Source organism: Thunnus maccoyii, chromosome 16 (genome assembly GCF_910596095.1).
Source record: "Thunnus maccoyii chromosome 16, fThuMac1.1, whole genome shotgun sequence".
Taxonomy (NCBI): domain Eukaryota; kingdom Metazoa; phylum Chordata; class Actinopteri; order Scombriformes; family Scombridae; genus Thunnus; species Thunnus maccoyii.
The window spans coordinates 13,114,339-13,135,742 of NC_056548.1; the positions used below are offsets into that span (position 1 = coordinate 13,114,339).

At 39.4% G+C, this 21,404-nt stretch overlaps 3 protein-coding genes across 8 annotated transcripts; 2 read left to right on the forward strand and 1 right to left on the reverse strand.

The window, feature by feature from the left end:
• The first annotated feature begins 72 nt into the window (after positions 1-72).
• On the forward strand, positions 73-5,174 carry klhdc2 (kelch domain containing 2). 2 transcript variants are annotated; one of them, XM_042389355.1, is made up of 14 exons: positions 73-178; positions 845-1,153; positions 1,252-1,331; positions 1,432-1,549; positions 1,711-1,823; positions 2,253-2,337; positions 2,518-2,601; positions 2,730-2,810; positions 2,923-2,981; positions 3,114-3,223; positions 3,303-3,375; positions 3,471-3,558; positions 3,642-3,694; positions 3,817-5,174. In XM_042389355.1, the coding sequence occupies exons 2-14, from the start codon at positions 863-865 to the stop codon at positions 3,938-3,940; spliced, it is 1,359 nt and encodes a 452-aa protein (XP_042245289.1). In that variant the 5' UTR covers positions 73-178; positions 845-862; the 3' UTR covers positions 3,941-5,174. The 2 variants fall into 2 exon arrangements, with proteins under 2 accessions (XP_042245289.1, XP_042245290.1); XM_042389356.1 differs by having other exon boundaries at positions 91-178; positions 848-1,153.
• On the reverse strand, positions 3,997-16,436 carry LOC121881517 (nuclear export mediator factor Nemf-like). Of its 4 annotated transcripts, none has more exons than XM_042389349.1 (32): positions 16,392-16,436; positions 14,919-14,987; positions 13,271-13,373; positions 12,838-12,963; positions 12,554-12,702; positions 12,391-12,458; positions 12,191-12,280; positions 11,987-12,060; positions 11,811-11,881; positions 11,609-11,684; positions 11,375-11,515; positions 11,035-11,243; positions 10,767-10,940; positions 10,614-10,677; positions 10,308-10,396; positions 10,096-10,199; positions 9,934-9,996; positions 9,715-9,827; positions 9,330-9,387; positions 9,138-9,196; positions 8,915-9,035; positions 8,551-8,836; positions 8,394-8,436; positions 8,241-8,290; positions 7,948-8,086; positions 6,942-7,019; positions 6,632-6,823; positions 6,485-6,520; positions 6,222-6,328; positions 6,094-6,137; positions 5,903-5,982; positions 3,997-5,477 (listed from the first exon to the last, which is right to left on the reverse strand). In XM_042389349.1, the coding sequence occupies exons 2-32, from the start codon at positions 14,975-14,977 to the stop codon at positions 5,400-5,402; spliced, it is 3,144 nt and encodes a 1,047-aa protein (XP_042245283.1). In that variant the 5' UTR covers positions 14,978-14,987; positions 16,392-16,436; the 3' UTR covers positions 3,997-5,399. The 4 variants fall into 4 exon arrangements, with proteins under 4 accessions (XP_042245283.1, XP_042245282.1, XP_042245280.1 ...); XM_042389348.1 differs by lacking the exon at positions 16,392-16,436 and adding an exon at positions 15,767-15,860; XM_042389346.1 differs by lacking the exon at positions 16,392-16,436 and adding an exon at positions 15,118-15,279.
• On the forward strand, positions 15,458-21,205 carry LOC121881520 (MAPK/MAK/MRK overlapping kinase-like). 2 transcript variants are annotated; one of them, XM_042389353.1, is made up of 12 exons: positions 15,458-15,730; positions 17,058-17,172; positions 17,652-17,741; positions 17,828-17,898; positions 18,026-18,104; positions 18,212-18,260; positions 18,360-18,538; positions 18,793-18,894; positions 19,005-19,178; positions 19,415-19,574; positions 19,686-19,883; positions 20,165-21,205. In XM_042389353.1, exons 1-12 carry the CDS (start codon positions 15,544-15,546, stop codon positions 20,240-20,242), a joined length of 1,482 nt encoding a protein of 493 aa, XP_042245287.1. In that variant the 5' UTR covers positions 15,458-15,543; the 3' UTR covers positions 20,243-21,205. The 2 variants fall into 2 exon arrangements, with proteins under 2 accessions (XP_042245287.1, XP_042245288.1); XM_042389354.1 differs by lacking the exon at positions 15,458-15,730 and adding an exon at positions 15,961-16,115.
• Positions 21,206-21,404: the final 199 nt, after the last annotated feature.

The following is a 21,404-nucleotide window of genomic DNA, read 5'->3' on the forward strand; positions in this document are numbered from 1 at the left end:
GTTATATGGGAACTGACAATCCGAGTTGATGGTCTGCTTTGTTTTCTGTTGACCTTATCAAGATGGCGGATTTTAGAAGTCGGCAACTTCCGGTCGTGCCCCCAGAAGTCCTGTGATGACCTCACACATATGGCTTATTGCTTTTTGAAATTTGCAGGGAAAACAAATATCTGACAAGGTAAGTCAAAGACAGGCGCGAATTATTTTCACCCAAAAGCTGCATTTACACATAGATTAGCGTCGATACTAACAGGGTGGATATACTTTCATGACGTGACTTCATATAAGAGCTCTATCGTTTGCATTTCCAAGTTTACAAACGCTCTGTAGCTACTAGCATTGAGGACGTTAACTTAACTGACGGAACAGCTGTTTGGTGTGCACTAGCTTGGTGACCAGCCAAGTAGTTTGGGGCTTTTTAATCAAATATATCACTTAAGTTATTGCTTCAGTTAATCTTTTCTCAAATTTAAATAGCTACCGTTGATTTTATGACCTGAATATTTAAGCTAGGGAAGTAGGTCAACAGTAAACGTTGGCAGCTAGTTTCTGTTCCCCGAATTAGCAGCAAAATTGAGACATGCACTGGAAAGAAGCATGAATTCAGTGACAACTCCCTTACAGAGAGAACATGTCGATGTCCTATTCTCTAATATACTGTAGATAGCTAGCTGGAAAAAAAACGCTGTCGTTTGCAGACATCAACTGTCCTCTGAAAGTGGGTCATTTATGTTGTAGCAGCCTATTTTTCGACCACTTATCGGAGGGGAAAAAACAAATAATTTAATCGATTAATCACATCAGCACTAACCTAGAGGATTTCTCTACCTACACGTCCTTATAGCAGACAGGAGAGACTGACATGGCAGAGAGAATGGCAGAAATGGAGGAAGACATTGGAGATCTCCCAGCTGGAGAGGATGGCAATGACTCAGACAGAGATGGGGATGATAGAGCTTTTGCTTGGATGGTAAACGACGATATGGATGAGGAGGAGGAGGAGGAGGAAGAAGATGAGGAGGAGGAGGTGGAAGATGAACAACCACTGGACACTGAAGCATCTGAGTCGTTTGAGTTGGACACCCCGGCTGAGCGCAGTGGTCATATAGCAGTGGTTGACAGGAATATAATGTATGTGTGGGGTGGATACAAGGTAAGGAGTTTATAAGATATATATTTTTCTATACATTTATGAAGTTTGTCCACTGATTGCATATTAATTTGAATGGCTTTATTTCTCCTCTTAACAAGAATGCTCAAAACCATGGATTCTTTGATTTGTATCTGCCAAGAAATGAGATCTGGACATACAACATGGAGTCAGGATTATGGTAATATCCTTTGCATTTAAGTTGCATATTGTTAAGCATTTACCATAGCCATCAACATTAAATTTCTGTCAAAATGTGTGAATTCCCCTAATTTTTACAGGACAAAGCATGTAGCTGGAGGTAATCTGCACACATCCATGTCAGGCAGCTGTGGGGTGTGTGTCGATGGAGTCCTCTACCTATTTGGAGGTCATCACGCCAGGGGAAACACAAACAGGGTGCGGCTTGTGTGTGATGTTAAGCAAATTTCCTCACATCTTCTGTTGTTTTTGAAATGATTGCATCACGTGTGCACAGCAGACTTCAAGGGAGGTCAGCTTGCAGTTTTTGCTCAACTTCCTGTCCAAGCTCCTGTTTTCTTATGGCTGTGGCTTTACAGATCTACCGCCTGCCACTGAGGGCCCCCAGCCTTGTTTGGGAGGAAATGAGGGATCTTAAAGGACTCCCTCCATCCTGCAAGGACAAGCTAGGGTGCTGGGTTTGGAGGAACAGGTGAGAGATGAATATGAGTTTGTGAAGAAATGTAGAAATAATAATTTTCAAACACCAGGTATTTGCTTGCTCTGAATGACATTATAGCTTCCACTCGAAAAGATGTAAGGCCCTGACTCAAAAAGCTGTATGTTCTCTTTTTTTAACAAGCAATAATAATAACTTTCAAGCTTCCACTTAAAACCTAGTTAACTGGGATTGTCTGCTGTGACCAAGAAATGTCTTTTTTTCACAAAGTGTCATAAACTAAAACAGAAAATCTGTGGGTTTTTTGAATGTTGGAAGACGTTAAATGTGACATATCTGACAGACTTGAACGTGTTCATTTAGATGTTAAGAATTTAGTTTCAGTCATGTTATCATGTTTATACAATACAGATTGTTTTCTTGCAGAGATAAGTGAGTTTTTGTCTGACATTGTGTCCACAGACTTATATTTTTTGGGGGATATGGCTACGCTGCGCAGGGACATCATCGAGGGACTTTTGAATATGATGAATCGTCTTCGTTTATGGTCTGTGAACAAAGATCCTCTTCTTATGACAAACACTGAATTAAAGTGTTTCATCACATAATCTATTTCTAAATTTCATTGGATTCAAGCAAAATTTCAGAAACATATCAACATAAAAAATATCATAATTGATTTTTGACTTCAAATGGTGAAACATCCCCTGCGTTTATTTTACTTCAGTGGGACAACCCTGGGCGAGGCTGGAACAATCACATCCACATCCTGGACCTGGAGACATCTACGTGGAGTCAACCCATCACCACGGTGAACACATGCTCCGTCTTTTCATAAATATCTATGACTCTTTTGGGATATTTGGATAATCGGTAGAAGACAAAAATATTTGACATTGTCCATTTTCTCTCTTGTTTTTTTTGTTTGGCCTGATGTAGGGGAACACCCCGTCACCCAGAGCAGCCCATGCATGTGCCACAGTTGGTAACAGAGGATATGTGTTTGGAGGACGATATAAGGTGAGGAAGAAATTTTTTTTTTTTTTTTTTTTAGAGTGTCTTTGACCTTCAAAATCATTTGTGCCCCTCTTGTGTTGTGCACTAATCGAGACACACCTCATTTTTTCCACAGAACTACCGGCTAAATGACCTGTACTATATAGACCTGGACACATGGGAGTGGCATGAAATGTGAGTGTTGCTCCTTTTTTTCGTGGGTTGTGATGTATGCCTCGCACAAATCTGCAGATTTATTTTAGTCATCATAGCATACGTGGAGATTGTCTTTGATTGCTCTAATGTTCCCTCTGACCCTCGCTGTAGGAGTGTTCCCCAGCAGGGTCCTGTGGGCCGGTCTTGGCACTCCTTCACTCCTGTGTCATCGGACCACATCTTCCTGTTTGGAGGCTTCACCACAGACAGAGAGACACTGAGTGAGTCCTGGAGTCGCAAATAATCCTAACCACCTTCAAATGATGCCTTCTCTTATGTAGATCTTCTGATGTTTTACAGGTGATGCATGGATCTACTGTGTGAGTAAAAACGAATGGAAGACGTTTAGACACAGTCACACAGAGAGCCCCAGGTATATGTCTTATCTTACTGTGAACACTATGTGCTTGTACTGTACTTACTGGATATAGATATATCTATATGAGTGTATTCGCTTCTGCATTTCAGACTGTGGCACACAGCATGCTCTGGTCCTGACGGGGAGGTGTTTATTTTCGGAGGATGTGCCAACAACCTGTTAGCCCATCAAAGAGCTGTAAGCATCATAACGTCATATCACATACAGTACATCAAAAGTGTACATTCTACTGAATTTTACACCTATTTCCACTTTGGCAGGCTCACAGCAATGAGTTACTGGTTTTCAACGTTCAGCCCAAATCACTAGTTCGGTGAGTGTGTGCAGAAGTAGAAGACAGTGATTTACAATGTAGACAAATTCTCTATCTGAGATGTTCTTCCTCTCTGTCCTTGTGTGTGTGTGTGTCCGTCTGCGTGTTTCTCTACTCTCCAGGTTTTGTATGGAGGCCGTTCTACAGCACAGGGAGCGTTTGGCTAGTTATTGGGACTGCTTGCCCAAACACCTCCTGCAGAGCCTCAAACAGAGAATGGCACGTGTCAACATACTGGGCTCCTAGGCAGAGAGGAAGCCCATCAATCTAGCCCAGAGGATTACAGGAGGAATATGTATGTATGGATGTATGGAAGAGTGTTACTCTAAAAGCAGCTAGTCCTTTTTTTTTTAGAGCATTAGTTTAATGTGTGTGGACAAAAAAAAATAGTGAACAGCTGTGGATCTGTCTGAAATGGGTCCTGACTGGTACACTAAGGTTGGCAGGCAACCCTTAAAGCTGGTTATAATATTTTATAAAAAAAATTTCAGGAGGGGTTCTCTCATCACTTCCTTGGAAAAGCTTTCTGTCCACATTCAGCAGTAGATGGATGTCTACTGCTGTGCTGGGTAATAAAATGTAAGGGTGTTTGGAAAAAAGAAAAAAGATTATTTTATTTTAGTTAAAATGAGGTGTTAAAATTGTATTATCCAGCACAGTAGTAGATACCTGCATAACTAACTAAACAATAAACACAAAAGTCTTCTAACATGTCTAAAGCTTTTCAGGAAGACTATTGAAAGGCAACTCTCCGAGAATGTGAACTGTATTATTTAGGGCTAAGGGAAAAGAATAAAGTTTGGAGAGGGGGGGGCAGGACTTAAGCTTTGTGTTTTAGCTACTCTGTTTCCTCCACAAGAATATAGTACATCCTGCAGTTATACCCAAGGGTCAAGGGAATAGTTCTGGTCCTTCAAAATGGACAATACATGCGCCAGTCAGTTGGTTGTAGTGGTTTTCATGAGTCTTCCTCAGAAATTGAACCAACTTAAAATAAGCGTCTAATGTCTAAAACACTACCTACAGAGGTGTAAGGCTGATACAGCACAGATTATGTTTGGCACGATCTTGAGTAGCTTGCTTAAGTTCACACAGACCTCAAACTAGTGCTTTAAGCTGTGTACGACTATCTACTCTGAAGCCACAGAAATGTTCCTTTTAGTTTTTATTTGTATATATAGTTATTTATATAATTGTGAGAAAAGATGTGGTTTCATTATCTGAGGTTTTGAAAGAGGCTTTGAAGCCTTTAAATTGGCTCCTGTAGCCTTTGAATCTTATTTAATCAATAACTTGAAAATACTGCGAGTATGTTGATGTTGAGCCACGTTGCACTGAAATGCCTCATATCAGTAGGGCTTTGTTTGTATTTGCCTGGTTTGCACAATGTTCCATTGGTGTTTTTTATTGTAGAATACAAAGCCTACTGTTAACTTTGTACTCAAAGAATAAACACATACCACAAAGTTTTGTTCCATTATTCGGGGTTGTTAATTTACATGGTTTTCATTTCAAACAGATTTTTGGTCAACAAATACAATTGGTATCCAAACAAGGGCTTTTTTTATACAGATGATCAGATGTTAACCCTCATGTTTGGAATATAGATGAAGTCCGTATTGTCTCACTGAACTGAATCACACTGTGCAGTTCTGTGTCGATACTTAATTTCACACTTCCTGCCAGGCGTGTATGCACCCATCTCTCATTTCTTCTTGGCAGCGAGCAGGTTTGGAGCAGACACTTTAACTTTGCCTGGGATGTTTCTGGATAGGTCCGTATCCTGCAACACAGGATGACGTTAGAGGGGCCATAGTTCTGATACCAAGAGAGACAACTACCATATGATTGGGACTGCAAATAATGACGTTTTTCAATTACAGATTAATCTGCAGATTATTTTTACAATTAATAAAATATTTGCTGAGATTATAACATGTCAGAAAATTGTGTAAAATGCCCATGCAACTTCTTAGAAGTGCTTTTTTTCCCCATCAACAGTCCAACTCCAATGATACTAAATTTACAATCATGAAACTGAAAATTTGAGTCAATGTTGGACATTTTTCCTTGATAAATTATTAAATAATCATTAAATTGCACATTGTCTGTTAAATTGTAGATTAATTCTGTTGATTGACTAATAATTTCTCACTGTAAATAGAGTTTAGAGTCAACAGATAACCAAAAGGCAATTAAATTCTTTACCTTGACACTGCGGAACAAGTCCTTTTCTCTAGTTGATGCTTCCTTAGCTTTCAAAAAGCTGAAAACTGCAGTGCGTGCAGCTAGCAGGAACAAAAAAAAAAAAAAGACATAACTATCCATTGTAAAAGTAAACACACTGTAAAAACAATGTAGAGGGTTTATGCATTTTAACAACAGATCACTATTCTTACCTTTTCCTTTCTTTTGAGTGCCTGGTGTCAGTTTCACCTTGTGTCTGTGGGTAAACATATTACTCATGAACCCATGAACTCACTCTTGTTTCTTTTACATAAAGAGTGAATTGTTGTGATGCACATACTTGAAATTGGTGAGGGCCGTGTAAGGAGCACAGACTGGAACAGCAAACATCAGCACGTCTTCAACATGAGGTTGGCCTGTCAGAGAGGTGAGCAGATTCTCTGCTTCCTGAGACAACACAAAGTGAAAACGCAGTTATACTAATGGAGTAGTAAACATACTGGTGAGTTAAAACAAATTACATGTTATTGAAAACTATATCAAGGAGTAAATGATGATTTTGTTCTTAATACAACTTCTTTTTTTTCCACTTTAAGAACCCACCTCTGCTCCGGGGTTGTCCTGGTCCACGTCATCCTCCTGAAAAAGAGCACAGGTTTATTTTTAAAAACAGTTGTGGAATTAATGTTGAGCACCAAATGCCAGTAAAAATGAATATCTGGTGAGATCAGGAAGAGTCAGTATGTCTACCTTATCCTCTTGTTCGGCAGGACCCCCCTCCTCAACCTCTCCTCCTTCTGTCTGCTCTGGTTTCTTTGTCTCCACGTTACGAGGTTTCGGAGGTGGTTTTTGAGAGACCGGTTTCCTGACGTGCTCCTCTTTTCCTTTCCCCTTCTTTCCTTTCTTCCCCTTATCCTTCTCTTCCTTAGTTAAACCGGCTGACTAAGAAGAAGAGCACTTACAATGTTATTTCTTGTGTCGGTGTCAAGGAACTGAGACAACACTAATAATTTTGGTAGATGGCGTCATGGAAATATCACAGTCTTTTAATCATCCTCACCCCGAGCAGCTGCATCCTCAGCTCTCTGTCCTCTTCATCCTGGTCTTTGTATTTCTCTTTGATTTTCTTCAACTTGTTCTGTTGATGACAGGAGAAGGACACACACACACGTCAACAGCACAGATGGAAATTATCAGCTGAGGTTCAAGGTTTATCCATGTAACACAATTGTTTATTCTTTAAAAAACCTCTTAACCTCATTCTGGATATGATTCCACTCCTGTATTGCTTAATTCATACATTTTGTTACAGAATTTCATATACAGTGATTTTGGTGATTGTAACATTTGAGCATTTTAGCTGCAGATGATGGAAAACCCAATTTTTCCTGGTGCTTTTTATAATTGTTACTTGTACTGGTGCCTCTTAATCCTTAGTTCATTTAGAATGTTTTATTCTGAGTTTTTTAATAGGCGACCACCATGCTAACGGCTTTGAGCTAAATGTAAACAAATCTTAATTTAGCATGTTGGCATGCTAACATGGGCTAATGAGCACTAAATTTGACCTACAGATGGAAATGTTGGTCATTTTGCAGGTAATTGGTAAGAAACAAAAGTATTAGAGACGTTTATCACTTGATGACGGTGCTCAATGAAAAGTTAAGAGATTAGCTAAGTTATTACAATTCATCCTGAGGGGCGCATGAATGTATGTACCAAATTTCATGGCAGCCCATCCAGTAGCTGTCGAGACATTTCACTCAAAACAACAAATGTCAACCTCATGGTGCCGCTAGAGGAAAAGTCAGGGGTTGACTAAAGTCACCAGGATAAATATCCTGGGAACCATGAATGTTTGTACAAAATTTCATGGCAATTCATCTAATAACTGTTGAAATATTTTAGTCTGGACCAAAGTGGTGAATTGACTAAATGACAGACCAATGTTGCCATCCACAGAGCTATGACGCAAGTGTGGGCTGATTAAAGGTTTTAATAATGTTTTAGATTTGGTCTAAGCACAACAAAGAATAGAAAATGTTATCTTCAAACTTCTGTCTTACCTTTTGACCTCTCTTCAGTGGCTGCTGGGATGGGCCTCCTCCACCTTTGGATCCCTGATTGACTGCTGATCCAGCGGATGTGATCTCTGTCTTCTCTTCAATGTCACAACCTTCCTGTTTCTGCTTCTTCTTCATCTCTCTAGTGGCAAAGAAAAAAGACACCTGAAGATTTGCACTTGGGCCACTCTGAACTCCTTATAAGGGTTACATAAAAAATAGAACTTATCATCTACTTGTTAAGTGAGAAAATATTTCCTCCTTTTTTTCACTCAAACCAACCAAATGTTACTCACCGTCTCTGCTTGGCAGTCATGTGTTTCTTCCCCTGTGAGTCTGCCTCAGTCTGAAGAAAATTCATGAATTTATTATTATGAAGTGTTGAGAACCTTTATGACTTTACTTGGATGAAATTGCTACACTGTATGTGGCCAAAGATGGTAACTTACCTGAGTGGTCTCTTCCCTTTTGAATCCAGGGTTCTGTGAACTCCTAGAAATAAGTAGATACAAGTTAATTTAAGTATCATTCAGGCTTGTAGAAAGCTGGAAAATGCCTTTCTATCCATAAAGTGTTTGTTTCGTTGTGTAGCAGTGGTATCATCACCTCTTGGGCTGTAAATGAGAGAGGGAGATGGTAGTATCCGGAAAGCTGAATTCTTCACTCTCTTCATTCTTTATCTCCTTTTCCTTGTCGCTGTCTTCCTCTCCACCCTCCTCTCCTTCCTCCTCCTCCTCCTCCATGTTGCTCTGCTCTGACAGCTTCCTCCCTGCGTCTGCAGCAGGCTCCTCAGGAACAGCGTTGTCCTCATTTTTTATCTTCTTTTCCATCTCCTTGTTCTCTTCATCTCCTCTCGCTCTTTCCTCATCTTCATTACTGCTGTCATCACCTGCTAATGCAACAGAAACCGTCACACCTGCAGACAGTACCATCAAACACTAGATGAAGTCAGTATTTCCGTGCATGCTACCTATCAGCTCCTCTTCCTCCTCTAACAGCTCAGAGGTTCCAGATGTGACCTCCTCCATGTCTTCCTCCACTGTCTTCACTTTTCGCTCCCCCCTGTGCCGGAACACGCTCTGCTCATCTACCTGCACAGAGGACAGCATGAAACTACTGTTAGAGGGTGCATCACTGATGACAAGTACACACACACACACAAACACACACACACACAGTTATTGATGGTTTACCTTGAAGAGGAAGCCAAAGCCCATAATCAAGTAAGAAGGTGGCAGAAAGTTTTTCTTTCCTGAGGAGAAATAGATCAAATGTTATGTTGTCTGTTAGACATCCTCATAGTGTAGCTCTGTTACTGGTTGCACACTTCTTATATTTTTTGTTTTGGTGCCTTACAAAACTCTTTAAATTCTCACATGTCATACCTCTGATCATGAAACTTCCAGTGGTCAAGTACTCTCCAGTGGGAGCTGTCTTAGACACCTGAACAAAAGCAACAGATTTAATGCAGCTAAGTAAATAAATAACGATATAAATCAATTTCACATTTTAATTATTTCTCTGCACTTTATTTTCCCTGCACTCTAATGACAATCTATTGACAAACTTTTCAATTTTCAGTTTTGAAAATTAGGAAATGTGGTACATTGTTCCCAAATGTGGGTGGATAATATCTGAAAGATCAACTATCAGAAAACTTAAAAGATAGAGAGTAAAATGGAGAATTCTTCCTATGAAATATGATCACTAATCAGTATTCAAGCAAAAAAATAATAAACACAACAAACTAGCTTAATATTCTTGACTCACCTGATGATGATGGACCCACCAGGCGCTGGTGATGATCTTGGCATCCCAAGCAGCACTGTAGCACACGGCCATAGTGCCAGCTTCTGTCAGGGTACGAGGAGGGATGGGATCACCTGGAGCAACAGGATGGAGAGATGGAAAAGAGCAAAATGATTATAAAACGTAATATTAAGTATCATCATAAACTGAGATGACAAAGTTGACCCATTGAGGGATTACCTGAGGGATTTTTGATGACACAACTAGTCGCTCCATGGAGGTCAGCGTGAACATAGATATCGCCTGACAAAGTACAAAAACAAGGTACACATGATGAGATGAACCAGCTCAGATTTGAAGGTATTTAAAAAAAAAAAAGGTGTGTGGACGTTTATCTGTTACCGGCCCGGAGGTAGCGCTTGACGATCATCTCGTTCTGTTGCTGATCCCTTCCTGCGATGACGAGGTAATTCTCGGAGCTGATGAACCACAGGAACTTCTCAAACCTGCCGAAAGAGGAGAGATGGTAGACAGGGTAAAATGCTCATTTCACTGCCTGTCAAGTACGAATACACATACTGGAAAGTCTGAACATATGTATAAGTGCGTCTTACCAGTAGACTTTTCTGGCCTTCTGAATGGTCATCACTGTCTGGACTTCTTTCAGTGTTTGCTGTGTTTTCTTCTCCGCAGATTTCATAGCCTTGAAAGAGATGAAAACAGAGGAACATTTAACTGCAAAGCTGTCTTGTGTCATTAACCAGTGGCTATAAGGTACATAATCAATGTTCCAAAGATACAATAAATAGTCACAACAGCCTTTAAACAACAGTAAATTCTGAGTTTACATACGGACAAAGTTATCAGCTCTTTTCATTACATGTCTTCAACCTGACAGTAGAATAAAACTGATTTCTTACCTTACCCGCTGCTTCAATGGTTTTCTGTTCCTTCTTTTCAGCACTGCGTTTGCAATCATAGTACCTTAAATAACAGACAGTAACAGTTAAAACAACACTTGTCACTCTCCACACATTTTGCTCAGTTCTGTGTGTAAAGGCATCTACACCTACTTTTTGGCATTGGCATAGGCTGACAGGCTGAGATCCACATCCACCAACATGGGTTTGTTTCCTTGCAGCTTCTTGTTCTGTCCTTTGTCTTTATTTTTGTTTTTCTTCCCCTTCTCCTCAGTCACCTCTTTTTTCTCCTCTTCTTCCTGGTCTTCCTCAGAAATATACGGATTCCTAGATAGAAAAAAAGTCACACACATACAACTGGAATTTGGTGTAACGATGAGCAGAATTGTCTGCTGTACTTCTGTATCAGTGATGGTCTTACTTTAAAAGCATTGTGATGTGGTTGGTCTGCAGCTTCAGCTCCTTGATGGCGCAGGCCACAGGGTCTCCAGCAGCTTGTGCTTCTTTGACGATAATGCCTATCTCAGTCCAGTCCACCTGGTTGGCCAGTGCACTGCGAACCACCTGCAACGCCCTCTCTACCACAGGCAGGTTCATCTCCACCAGTTCGCCCTTTACTCTGTCCACCTCCTGCAACACGTGTTTGCAAATTTCAGTTAATTCTTATCTACAACATGAATGAGTCACAGATTTATACATATGGGAGAGCAGGAGCCATCATCTGCAGTATCTACTGGATTTAAGTTGCCAGCCTTACGGACCTGTACTTGGTGCAAGGCCTCCAGCCTCTGCTCATGGTCCTTCTTAACATTTTCCAACTTCTTCAGAGCTTGCTTCTCCTGCTGCAAGGCTTTCATGTCGATTCTTTGACTCTCTATCTTGGAAAAGAACTCATCTACAGCCTAAGTGGGAAAAAAAATTACATCGTAATTGGAAAAATATCTGAAATCTATCTCAAACAAGGCACCAAAATAAGCAGTGATTTCAGTATTTACCTTATCAAAACTATCAAACTCCAAATAGGGGCTCTTGGCATGCTGGGCAAAGAGGAATGGATGGAATTCATCATAACTGTAAAGTGACATCATCATCATAAATTAATTGACATAACCATAATATAAAATAAAACAGCTGAAGAATAGTATGTTAAGTATTCCGCTGTGTCACAAACTGTGTGTTAAATAAAACAGGACATACGTCAGCAGTTCCTCATTGGGTTTCCCAGGGATTAAGCTTGGTTTCTTCTCACTCTTTTGAATGATGTAACCCTTTAATTGGACAAAGCAAAATTTGTGAATGTAACAAATTTAAAACAGGATCCCAAAGCACCCAGATCCCTAAACAAAAAGGCTCAAAATAAATAAATCTCTTACTTTGCCACTAAAATTCTCCGTTTTCTCCATGTATGTTTCTGCCATCTCCAGAGCTTCCAGGATTTTCGGTGAAACTGAAAATGTAGCCAGATCAAATACAGTGATTATTACGGATTTACAGAAAATCAGTGAATATTTTTTAAAATAATTTCACAGCAAATTACTATATGGTAACAACCTTAACTCCAACTAGCTCTACTATACCTTGGGCAGCATCAACTTGGCTGTCAACCTTGACAGAGCCTGGCAGTCCTGCTTCTATCAAACTATGTTCTATCAGAGTGGCTCCATAGGCTGTGGAGTGTTGGGAAAGGACACAAAACATGACTCAGGGTGTTCAATAGAAGTTACAAGACATTTAAAATAATGACAAACTCATAAATATCTGTTGCCAGACTACTTACGAAGATGAGGATTCAGGACTCTTTTCACTTGCTCTCCATTTGGTGCTTTGCTAATGATTTCAGTGAGTCTACATAAAAAAAGATATAGTAATGATATACATTATTTGGATTCTAAATGGTGTCCATTTGGTGGTTCGAAAGCTCAACATTGAGATGTGTTTACCGCTCTAAACTGATGAGAGGTTCTGGGGGTCGGGCACTCTCCACAGGGTACCGCTCTCTCACAGCAATCTTGACATCTTCTGCCTCCGCTGTACGAAACCGCAGCAGATTCAGAATGGTGTACTCATAGTCTGCAAGAATGACGTTACCCTGAAGATGGATATAGACAGACCAACAAATACACAGACCCCACACGGCACACGTAAATGTCACGGTTCGGAACTTGGACAACAGAATGACTGTCATGTGTAGGTTCGATATACACATGCAACAATGTCTTCTCACCCTGTCATATAGTTCGACAATCAAGTGGTAGGCAGCCTCGTCAGAGCCGAACTGGATGTCAACAATCCTGTCCATCCCGAGCTGCTTAACCTGGGTCAACCGTCGTGTCTTCAGGTGTTTTCGGCACTATGATAAAAGGCACTTTAAATATTGAGCTTCATCACAACAAATTGAAAAATACACAAATACAGATCTGATGAGGGATTCATTAAAAACAATAGAAAGAAGAAAGCACACACACATATCCATCTGTTTGGGGATAGAAAAAAATTGTGTCAAATTATCAAGGTTTTATAAGGAATTTTCAGTGAAATATGACTAAAATCACAATTTTAAAAAAAACCTACAATATGACTGAAATACTAAAATAAATGATCAATAACAAAGTTGGACAGTCCTCATCAATACAAGCTAAACAGCAAGACGTTCTTACCTTCATTGCAAAGCCTGAAGGCATCATATTCTTTGGCCATTCGAAGTCTGTGGAGTGAATCCGGGTTCCAGATTCAATCAGGAGAACAGCTTTGTTGTCAGGCCTAAAACAGGAGAACGAGACTCAGTTACACTCTCAAGTACATTTACTCGTGTTCTGTACTTCCCTTTCATGCTACTTTGTACTTCTGCCTTTCACAGGAAAATATTTCACTTTAGTACATTTATCTCATAGTTATTGTTAGTAGTTACTTTGCAGATTGAAATTTTACATACAATACATATGACCAGTTTAAATAATATGTGATGTATTGTTATAGATTTAACCACCCACCATCCAAATATATATCTGTAGATGTGTTAAAATTCTCTTGAATGCATCTTAGATTATTAGTAATAATTGACACTGACAGGGGCCCCTTTTCTGCATAATGAGTACGTTTACCTGATACTTAACAGATAGGTTCACAGTTTTTCAAGTCTGTCTTAAACAGTCAGGTGCCCAAATGAACACTGAAATAAGTTTTCCTCGCTGTAATCATTCCTCCTGCTCATACTGGCTATTAAAAGATCCCCTTTCAAATGTGCTTTCAATGTAAGTGATGGGGACCAAAATCCACAGTGTGTCCACGCAGTCATTTAGTGCAAAAATGCATTTAAAAGTTTATCTGAAGCTTATATGAGGCTTCAGCAGTCTGAGTTAGTCACATCAAGTGGATATCTGCCACATTTATAGTCTTTTTAGCATAAAAGTCCCTCTTTGTGTTTCCTTGGGCAGTGTTTCCCTGTTGAGTTGATAGTAACAAAAAGAGGAACTTTGGCACTAAAAAGACTGTAATGTTGAAAGATATCTACTTGATTCGACTTATTTGGACAACTGAAGCTTCATATTAGATTCAGATAAACTTTGAAATACATTTTTGACTGTGGATTTCGGCCCCCAAGACTTACATTGTAAATACATTATGAAGGCATCTTCTACCAGCCAGTATGACCAGGAGGAATGATTACAGCAAGAAAAACCTATTTCAGTGTTCATTTGGGCACCTGGCTATTGTTTTAAGACAGATTTGAAAAACTGTGAACCCGTCCTTTAAATACATTTGCATGGTAAGACAAAAATTTACATAGAATTTTGAATTAATAACTATTTTGATAATCAAATCACTGTTTAAGTAATCTTTTAAGTAAAAATGCCAAACATGTGCTGGTTGCAGCTTCTTAGATGTGAGGATTTGAAACTTTTATGTGTCATACATGATCATAAACTGAGTTTTTTTTTTTGGGACTGTTGATCAGACAAAACATGACATCTGAAGACATCACCTTGGACTTTAAAAAGAAATTATAACGGGTATTTTGCACTGTTTTCTGACATCTTAAAGACAAAATGATTAATCGAAAAACTAATCTGCAGATTAATCTGTAATGAAAATAAACGCTAGTTGCATCAATATAATACAGGACAACTACATACTTTCACACAATTGAAGAAGGAAGAATAAGTTTTAATAAAGGGTGCGTTTCTTGTCAAACACCATAAAAACATAACTTAAGTATGATAACGTTACTGTGCTCAAGTGAAGCCTCATGAAGCTATAATGTCAAAGTTCTACGTCACGTTAACTTTGCTCAGACTTCACACTTACTTTTGTAGCCGAATGAGGTACGTCTTATTGTCGATGTCATATACATTGTTCACTCTCATGCCGATGTAGCTGCGAAAGGAGAAGGCAGAAGAAATTAATGCATGATCTGTAAACAAATCCACATAAACGGTGGCCAGCAGAGCCAGAGGAGAGGCTAAGTTAGTGAGCGGCAACATGGACAAAAGCACATATCACGTACTTGGCGTTGATTTCGGCAATAACTGCCCTGATATCCACAGTGGTGAATCTTGTTTTCATTGTGACTTAACAGCTTAACAGCTGGCGAAAATAGAAAAGGTAAACAATGAACGCAAACGTTCACATTTCTAGTGCAACATCAGCAAGGAAAACATGCAGGGAACTACTGAACGTCCTGAACATGCGCACAATGGCATATTCCTACGGAAGCCGATCTAGTGCAAAAAGAAGCGAGTCCACACCTTTTTACACACGCACTAATGTCAGTGAACAGAATGCATTATTGTGTGTGCGTGTGTGTGTGATGCATTGGTGCCTGGTAACGCTGTGCTATGACATGAATGCAGTGGACTGGCTGCTGTGAGCTTCTTGCAGGGACTGATGTCATTAAGCTCATGGTAGGCTCTTTGGTGTTAAATGTGCATTAATGATGCACTACTCAAATTGGCTTATTGACGTTAAAAACAGGGCAAGCCTTCGAAATGCATGTAAAACACCACCTAACACCGACTGGAACAACAGGGGGAATGTTGCGGACATGCAGAACAACATCCCGCAGCCTAATAAAGCAAAGACATGCGAGCAAACGGTCACCAGCCACCTCTGGAAAACAGGTAAGGAGGTAAATTATTTCGCTGTGCGTCAAATACCGTTATCTAGGCCTGCAGCGAATAATTCTGCTTGATTGGCATTTTTTTCATGCATAGCAGGTCATATTCTGCCGCGTTTGTTGCTTTTTATTCCGACTATTTTCAGCGGAGGAGTTTCCAGTTCCCTCCACAGGTCAGAGTGGAGGGCGAAGGCGTGCTCCGTTACCAAGGCGACGGTCAGCTAACAGGGCTCGCTAGCGGAGCTAGGCTAGCACCCCAAAGACGTGTTTGAGGTTTTTATCAAGTCGATGCGGAGGAAAAAAGGCTCTCTTTCAAACTTCACATTGTAATGCTGTGTCCAGATATGCAGCTTATGGATAATATAAGCGGCGAGTCAAAGGAATGCACTGTAAGTTGTGAGTTGGCTGAACAGAGTGATGACAGGAATGACAAACGGTCGTTTAAGGTTTCTCTCTGAAGATTTTACGCTAATGTTTGCTAGCTATTCTATGGCCTTATTGTGTCTCGTCAGCAAATGACTGAGCACATATTTTTTAGTTGACCGTTATAACGCCTATCCTATGTCAAAATGTAAGTTGTTTTCGCACTGTTAGTTTTAACCAGTACTTTAGTTACTGTTAACAAAAATGGTGACTGACCAGGGAAAAGAAAATGTGTGACAAACCTGAGTTTACGTGTCTGTTTAACAGCCGTTTTTCTCCTACATGTTATGTTAATTTGATTGTATGGCAATAAAAGACTACATTTGGTCAACGGGTCACATTGTAATAAAGGGAAAATACACCATTCTGCTCTGCTTCAAACTATCAATGTTTGAGTTTATCATCATGTATAAACTATGGGAAATGATAAGTTGATAGTCAGAAAATTCATCAGAAACAATTTTGAGGTTGAGTTGTATTTATTTGCACAGGTTAAAACTAAACAACTTACATTCAAATAACTAACTTACTAATAAATCAAATTCACACTGAAAGGATACGTTACTTTTTTTTTTAACCAAATGGGAAAAATAGTTCAAAGCTTGTGAGATGAAGATTAGATTACTTTCTGATTGAGTGGGAGTGAATCTATGAATTAATGTGAAAATAGATGTGAGTCAGAAAATCCCAATAAAATTCATCATGGGTGTTTTAGTCTCCAAAAGAGGTTGTTAGAGCATTTCACTAGCTATTGAGCAGCTCAATGATTTCTCTCCAGATTACACAGATTTGTCTGTCTGATGTTGCTCTGTGCAAATTACAATTGAGCGATATTCAGTAATATTATAGAAATATGTGCATGCACAATTTCCCTTTTACCAGTCTTTGTTGTCTTGTTTTTGTTGTAGGCTACAAAATAATCAAGAAAATCGGGGAGGGCACATTTTCTGAGGTTCTGAAAACTCAGAGCCTGAAAGATGGGAAATTCTACGCATGTAAAACGATGAAGCAGACAATTAACAGGTATATGTAACAAAGTGCTGTCCTGTGCATCAACTGTCTGTCAACAGTACAGCTCACTGTTATGTAGGGACCATTGAAACTCGAGTCAGCAGCTTGACACCCACTTGCCTTAAGTATCCTCTTAGATGTCAGCTCTGCCTTTGACCTTGTAGTGATGAGGAAACAATAGATGTCAGTGCTTGAAATGTGAGTTGTCAAGTGCACTGGTTTTTACTTTTGACTGTGCGGTTTAAATCTGTGCATCCGCTTATTACCGCATGTGTCCATACATTGTAGTGACATTATTATTTCCATATAAAGCTGTAATATAGAATTGCACATCTTTTGCCAAGATCCTTAGTTCCATCGGCCCTCATCCTGATAACACAGTATCTTAAATTAAGTAAACAAATGCGCATTATGACTAAACAATAAGCTATATTGCATCTATACACCTGTCAGATCACATGTGCAAATGTCCTCTGTTCTCTGTGGTTAAGTCTGGAGCAGGCCAACAACCTGCGGGAAGTCCAGGCCATGAAGAGACTCAGCCCTCATGCAAATATCATCCAGCTACATGAACTGATTTTGTGAGTCCTGAAGTGTTGTCTAATATAAAATTATTGTAGCGCATTAAGCTAGTATCTTATGCCATTTACAATCTAATGTTTTTTAGTGACAAAGAAACTGGAACTGTGTCTTTGATTTGTGAGCTGATGGATATGAACATCTATGAGTTCATACAAGGTAAGTCTGCAAGTATGACTGCATGCAAATATATAATAACAATTATGAAGGTAGACTGGACCTTAAATGTGTGCACGTTATGTCATGTTCTAAGAAGTGTATCATGGATGTTCTTCATCCTTTGCAGGAAGAGAAACGCCACTTCCTGACCATACAGTAAAGCACTACATGTACCAGCTGTGCAAGTCACTTGCACATATTCACAGGTAGTTATGGAAATACTGAAATCCAAATGAAATGGCACAATAAAAATTCTACATTAAGTGTGTTGGGATTACCCCTTTTTTTTTTTTTTTTTTTTTTTTTTTTACAGGTGCGGGATCTTTCACAGAGATGTGAAGCCAGAGAACATTCTCATCAAAGTGAGATTCATCATAATTTTCATTTGTTTTACAAGAAGGTAATCATGGTTTTAGGTCGTACAGTTTTGTTTTTTTTATACTTTTTTGTTTGACTTGCAGCAAAACGTTCTGAAGCTTGGAGACTTTGGCTCATGTCGCAGTGTGTACTCCAAGCCCCCGCACACAGAGTACATCTCCACACGTTGGTACCGAGCCCCAGAGTGCCTCCTCACCGATGGCTATTATAGCTTAAAGATGGACATCTGGAGCACTGGCTGTGTCTTCTTTGAGATCATGAGGTACCTCTGCAGGGATAAGGCAAAACAGCTATATAAGCCAACCATTCAGTTATGGGACAGAACTGGGAAAACTTATGACATGTAGTATCACAGAGCTTTATTTAATTACATGAATAATTACAGTATTACTAGTCTACATTTAGTTTTCTGTCCTTGTAATTTTAGTGATCCTGTCTTCCACCACAGGCATAAACAAATGGCATGTAAATAGCTTTGATGTGGCAGATGTATCATTTAATACCTGTGCGTTTCAGTTTGAATCCTCTCTTCCCTGGAACCAATGAGTTGGACCAGGTTGCCAAGATCCATGATGTGTTGGGGACGCCAGAACAAAGTCTCCTCCAGAAATTCAAGCAGTAGGTTTTTCTTCTCAAATATGTTGACTGGAGAGCTTGACGCAGCACTCATAAGTTGTGAATACACAAGTTTTATGTACTAAAAGACTTGTGTGTTTATTGTCTGGCAGATCTAGAGCGATGCATTTCAACTTTCTTCCTAAGAAAGGCAGCGGTATCTCACGGTTAATCCCTAACTGCCCAGCCCCAGCACTGTCACTGCTCTATCAAATGCTCGCCTATGACCCCAATGAACGCATCTCTGCAGAAACAGCCCTGAGGCACACATACTTTAGGGAGAGCAGGTAAATTGCTTACATCTATTTAAATATAAAGATTTTTTTTAAATAATTAATTGATAACTGACATTGTCCACACAAATAGTATGTGACACGGGACCTTGCAACCAAGCCAGAACTGAAAATGATCTGATTAGATGAGAGGGGGTTAAAACGACTGTGCAAAGATTTAAAATTATTTGACAATCGTATTCTGTAATTCATAATAAAAATCTTATTTGCTCTTGTTTTTTTTCTTCCAGGCTAGCAGAGAAGAAAGCCGAGGGTCTTCACAGGCTTTCTGGGATCATGGATGGAGTAGAAAGAAGTGGGACACACAACTCCTTAGACCACATCTGGCGACCAACTAGACTTGGCAAACAACTGAGGGGGAGACATACAAGGCAAACACCTTTAATGAGTGTAAGTCAAATTTTTACCGTTCAAATTTAACCTAACATGAAAGTGAACTGAAGTGTTGTCCAAAGAAATATGAAAACAAGTTGTACTGTCTGATACTTTCTCCCTCTTCAGCACAACATGAAGCATGTGGCAGAGCCCCTCATCAAACGGAACGTCCCTCATTATCCAACAGAGCTGCCCAAGCTCAACATGGTTGTCCCAGGACCACAGATCTCCTTCCCAGTTTCCTCTATGCCCGCTTTTACTGTCACTCACCAAGGCACACTGCCAGCCATCACATCTAAAAAGTGCCAGTCACGGTTGGCCAAGGTAAACACAGGAGCACTACACAGACATCAAGCTTTTTTACATTTTTGAACCCTTCAGTCATTTTGACTTCCTAGAAGTCAGGTTTATTGCGGAAAATAAGTAAAACACAGCTGACAAGGTTTGTTTTAAATATCAGATGTTACAGATGTTAAATATCACTATGTTTTATTAAGGAAAAAAGAGGACTGTTAAATTAATATCCATAGCCAAGCAAGTGCTTTGGTGGTGCTTTCATTAAGGACTTGGATTTGGCATTCAGGCTGCATTTCCTCTCTCCACAGCCCAGGGATGAGTCACACCGTGCAGCTTTCAAGACCTACTACATGCCACCTCTGGATAGGAAACATGGGGGCTACTGAGAGCCAAAAAACACTTCAATGTTTCATTAAAAATTGCCTCTTAAAACAGGATTGACCTGTACTGATGAACAGATACAGTATGTTGAGAGGACAATGTTTGGACAGGCCTGATGTTGAAATCTGTAAAGCAACACAAACATGTTTAAGAAAAAAAAAAATGCAATAAAGACTGCAGCAAAGCCTGTCACTCACCAGTTGCAACTACTACACCAAACTGATTAACCCTAATTGTAATGTAATGAAATTTAATGTTATCTCTACATAAACACTGCTAAACTCTCTCATTACGTCGAATTGAGAGTGTGTAGTTTAGTCATGACCGCAGTTTTACTTGACCTAGTCAGGTGTTACATGTTTACAACTGTTTAGAAATATACTTTCAATCTGAGCCTTTTACAAAAGCTAAGCAATAATCTGACAAGTGAACAGCTGTTTACCGGAGGTGAATTAAATGATCAAACATGGTCAGATTCCTGGAGAATAATAGTTCCTTTAAAAAGTAGCAACACTGCCACATGCTTTGGACTTGTTCTAGTATTATTTTACAACTTTGAATCAAAAATGATTTTGTAAACTCTTTTGACACTGACAACAGAAAAACACTAATATGTCAAAGTAAAAAACAAAACTCTAAATTAAGCACAAACAACATCAACAAGAAAATCATCACCCTGTACTATGATTATAAACCTAGATTATCACCAGTATTTTTTAGAAGTTTCATTAATATGAGGGATGAGATCGCCTGTGTGTACCTGTAGTGTGACTTCTTTACATAAAGTCTATGGGTGTTACAAGTAATTTAAGGTTAAATACACCTGAGATGTGGAGGTTCCAACAACTTCAGCAGTTTGTCAATTTCCTGGTAAAAACTACATTATTAAGACAAAAGAACACTTCAATTTTCCAGTGAGGTTATAGAAAAATATCAATCTGGCTACAGGATAGGATACAAGCAATAAAAGCGGTAAAATAGAGGGAAAAGTCTGCAAGGGAAAAATAGGACTCCAAACAAGGCCAAGGAAAGGAAGTTGGACATTTTCAAATATTACACATAGTTGCTTTAATAAATCCACTGTGATTCAAAGTTGTAAAGCAATAAAATATGAAAGGGCAGAGCTGAATACTTTTTTATAGGCACCGTTCACTAGTGATGGTCTCT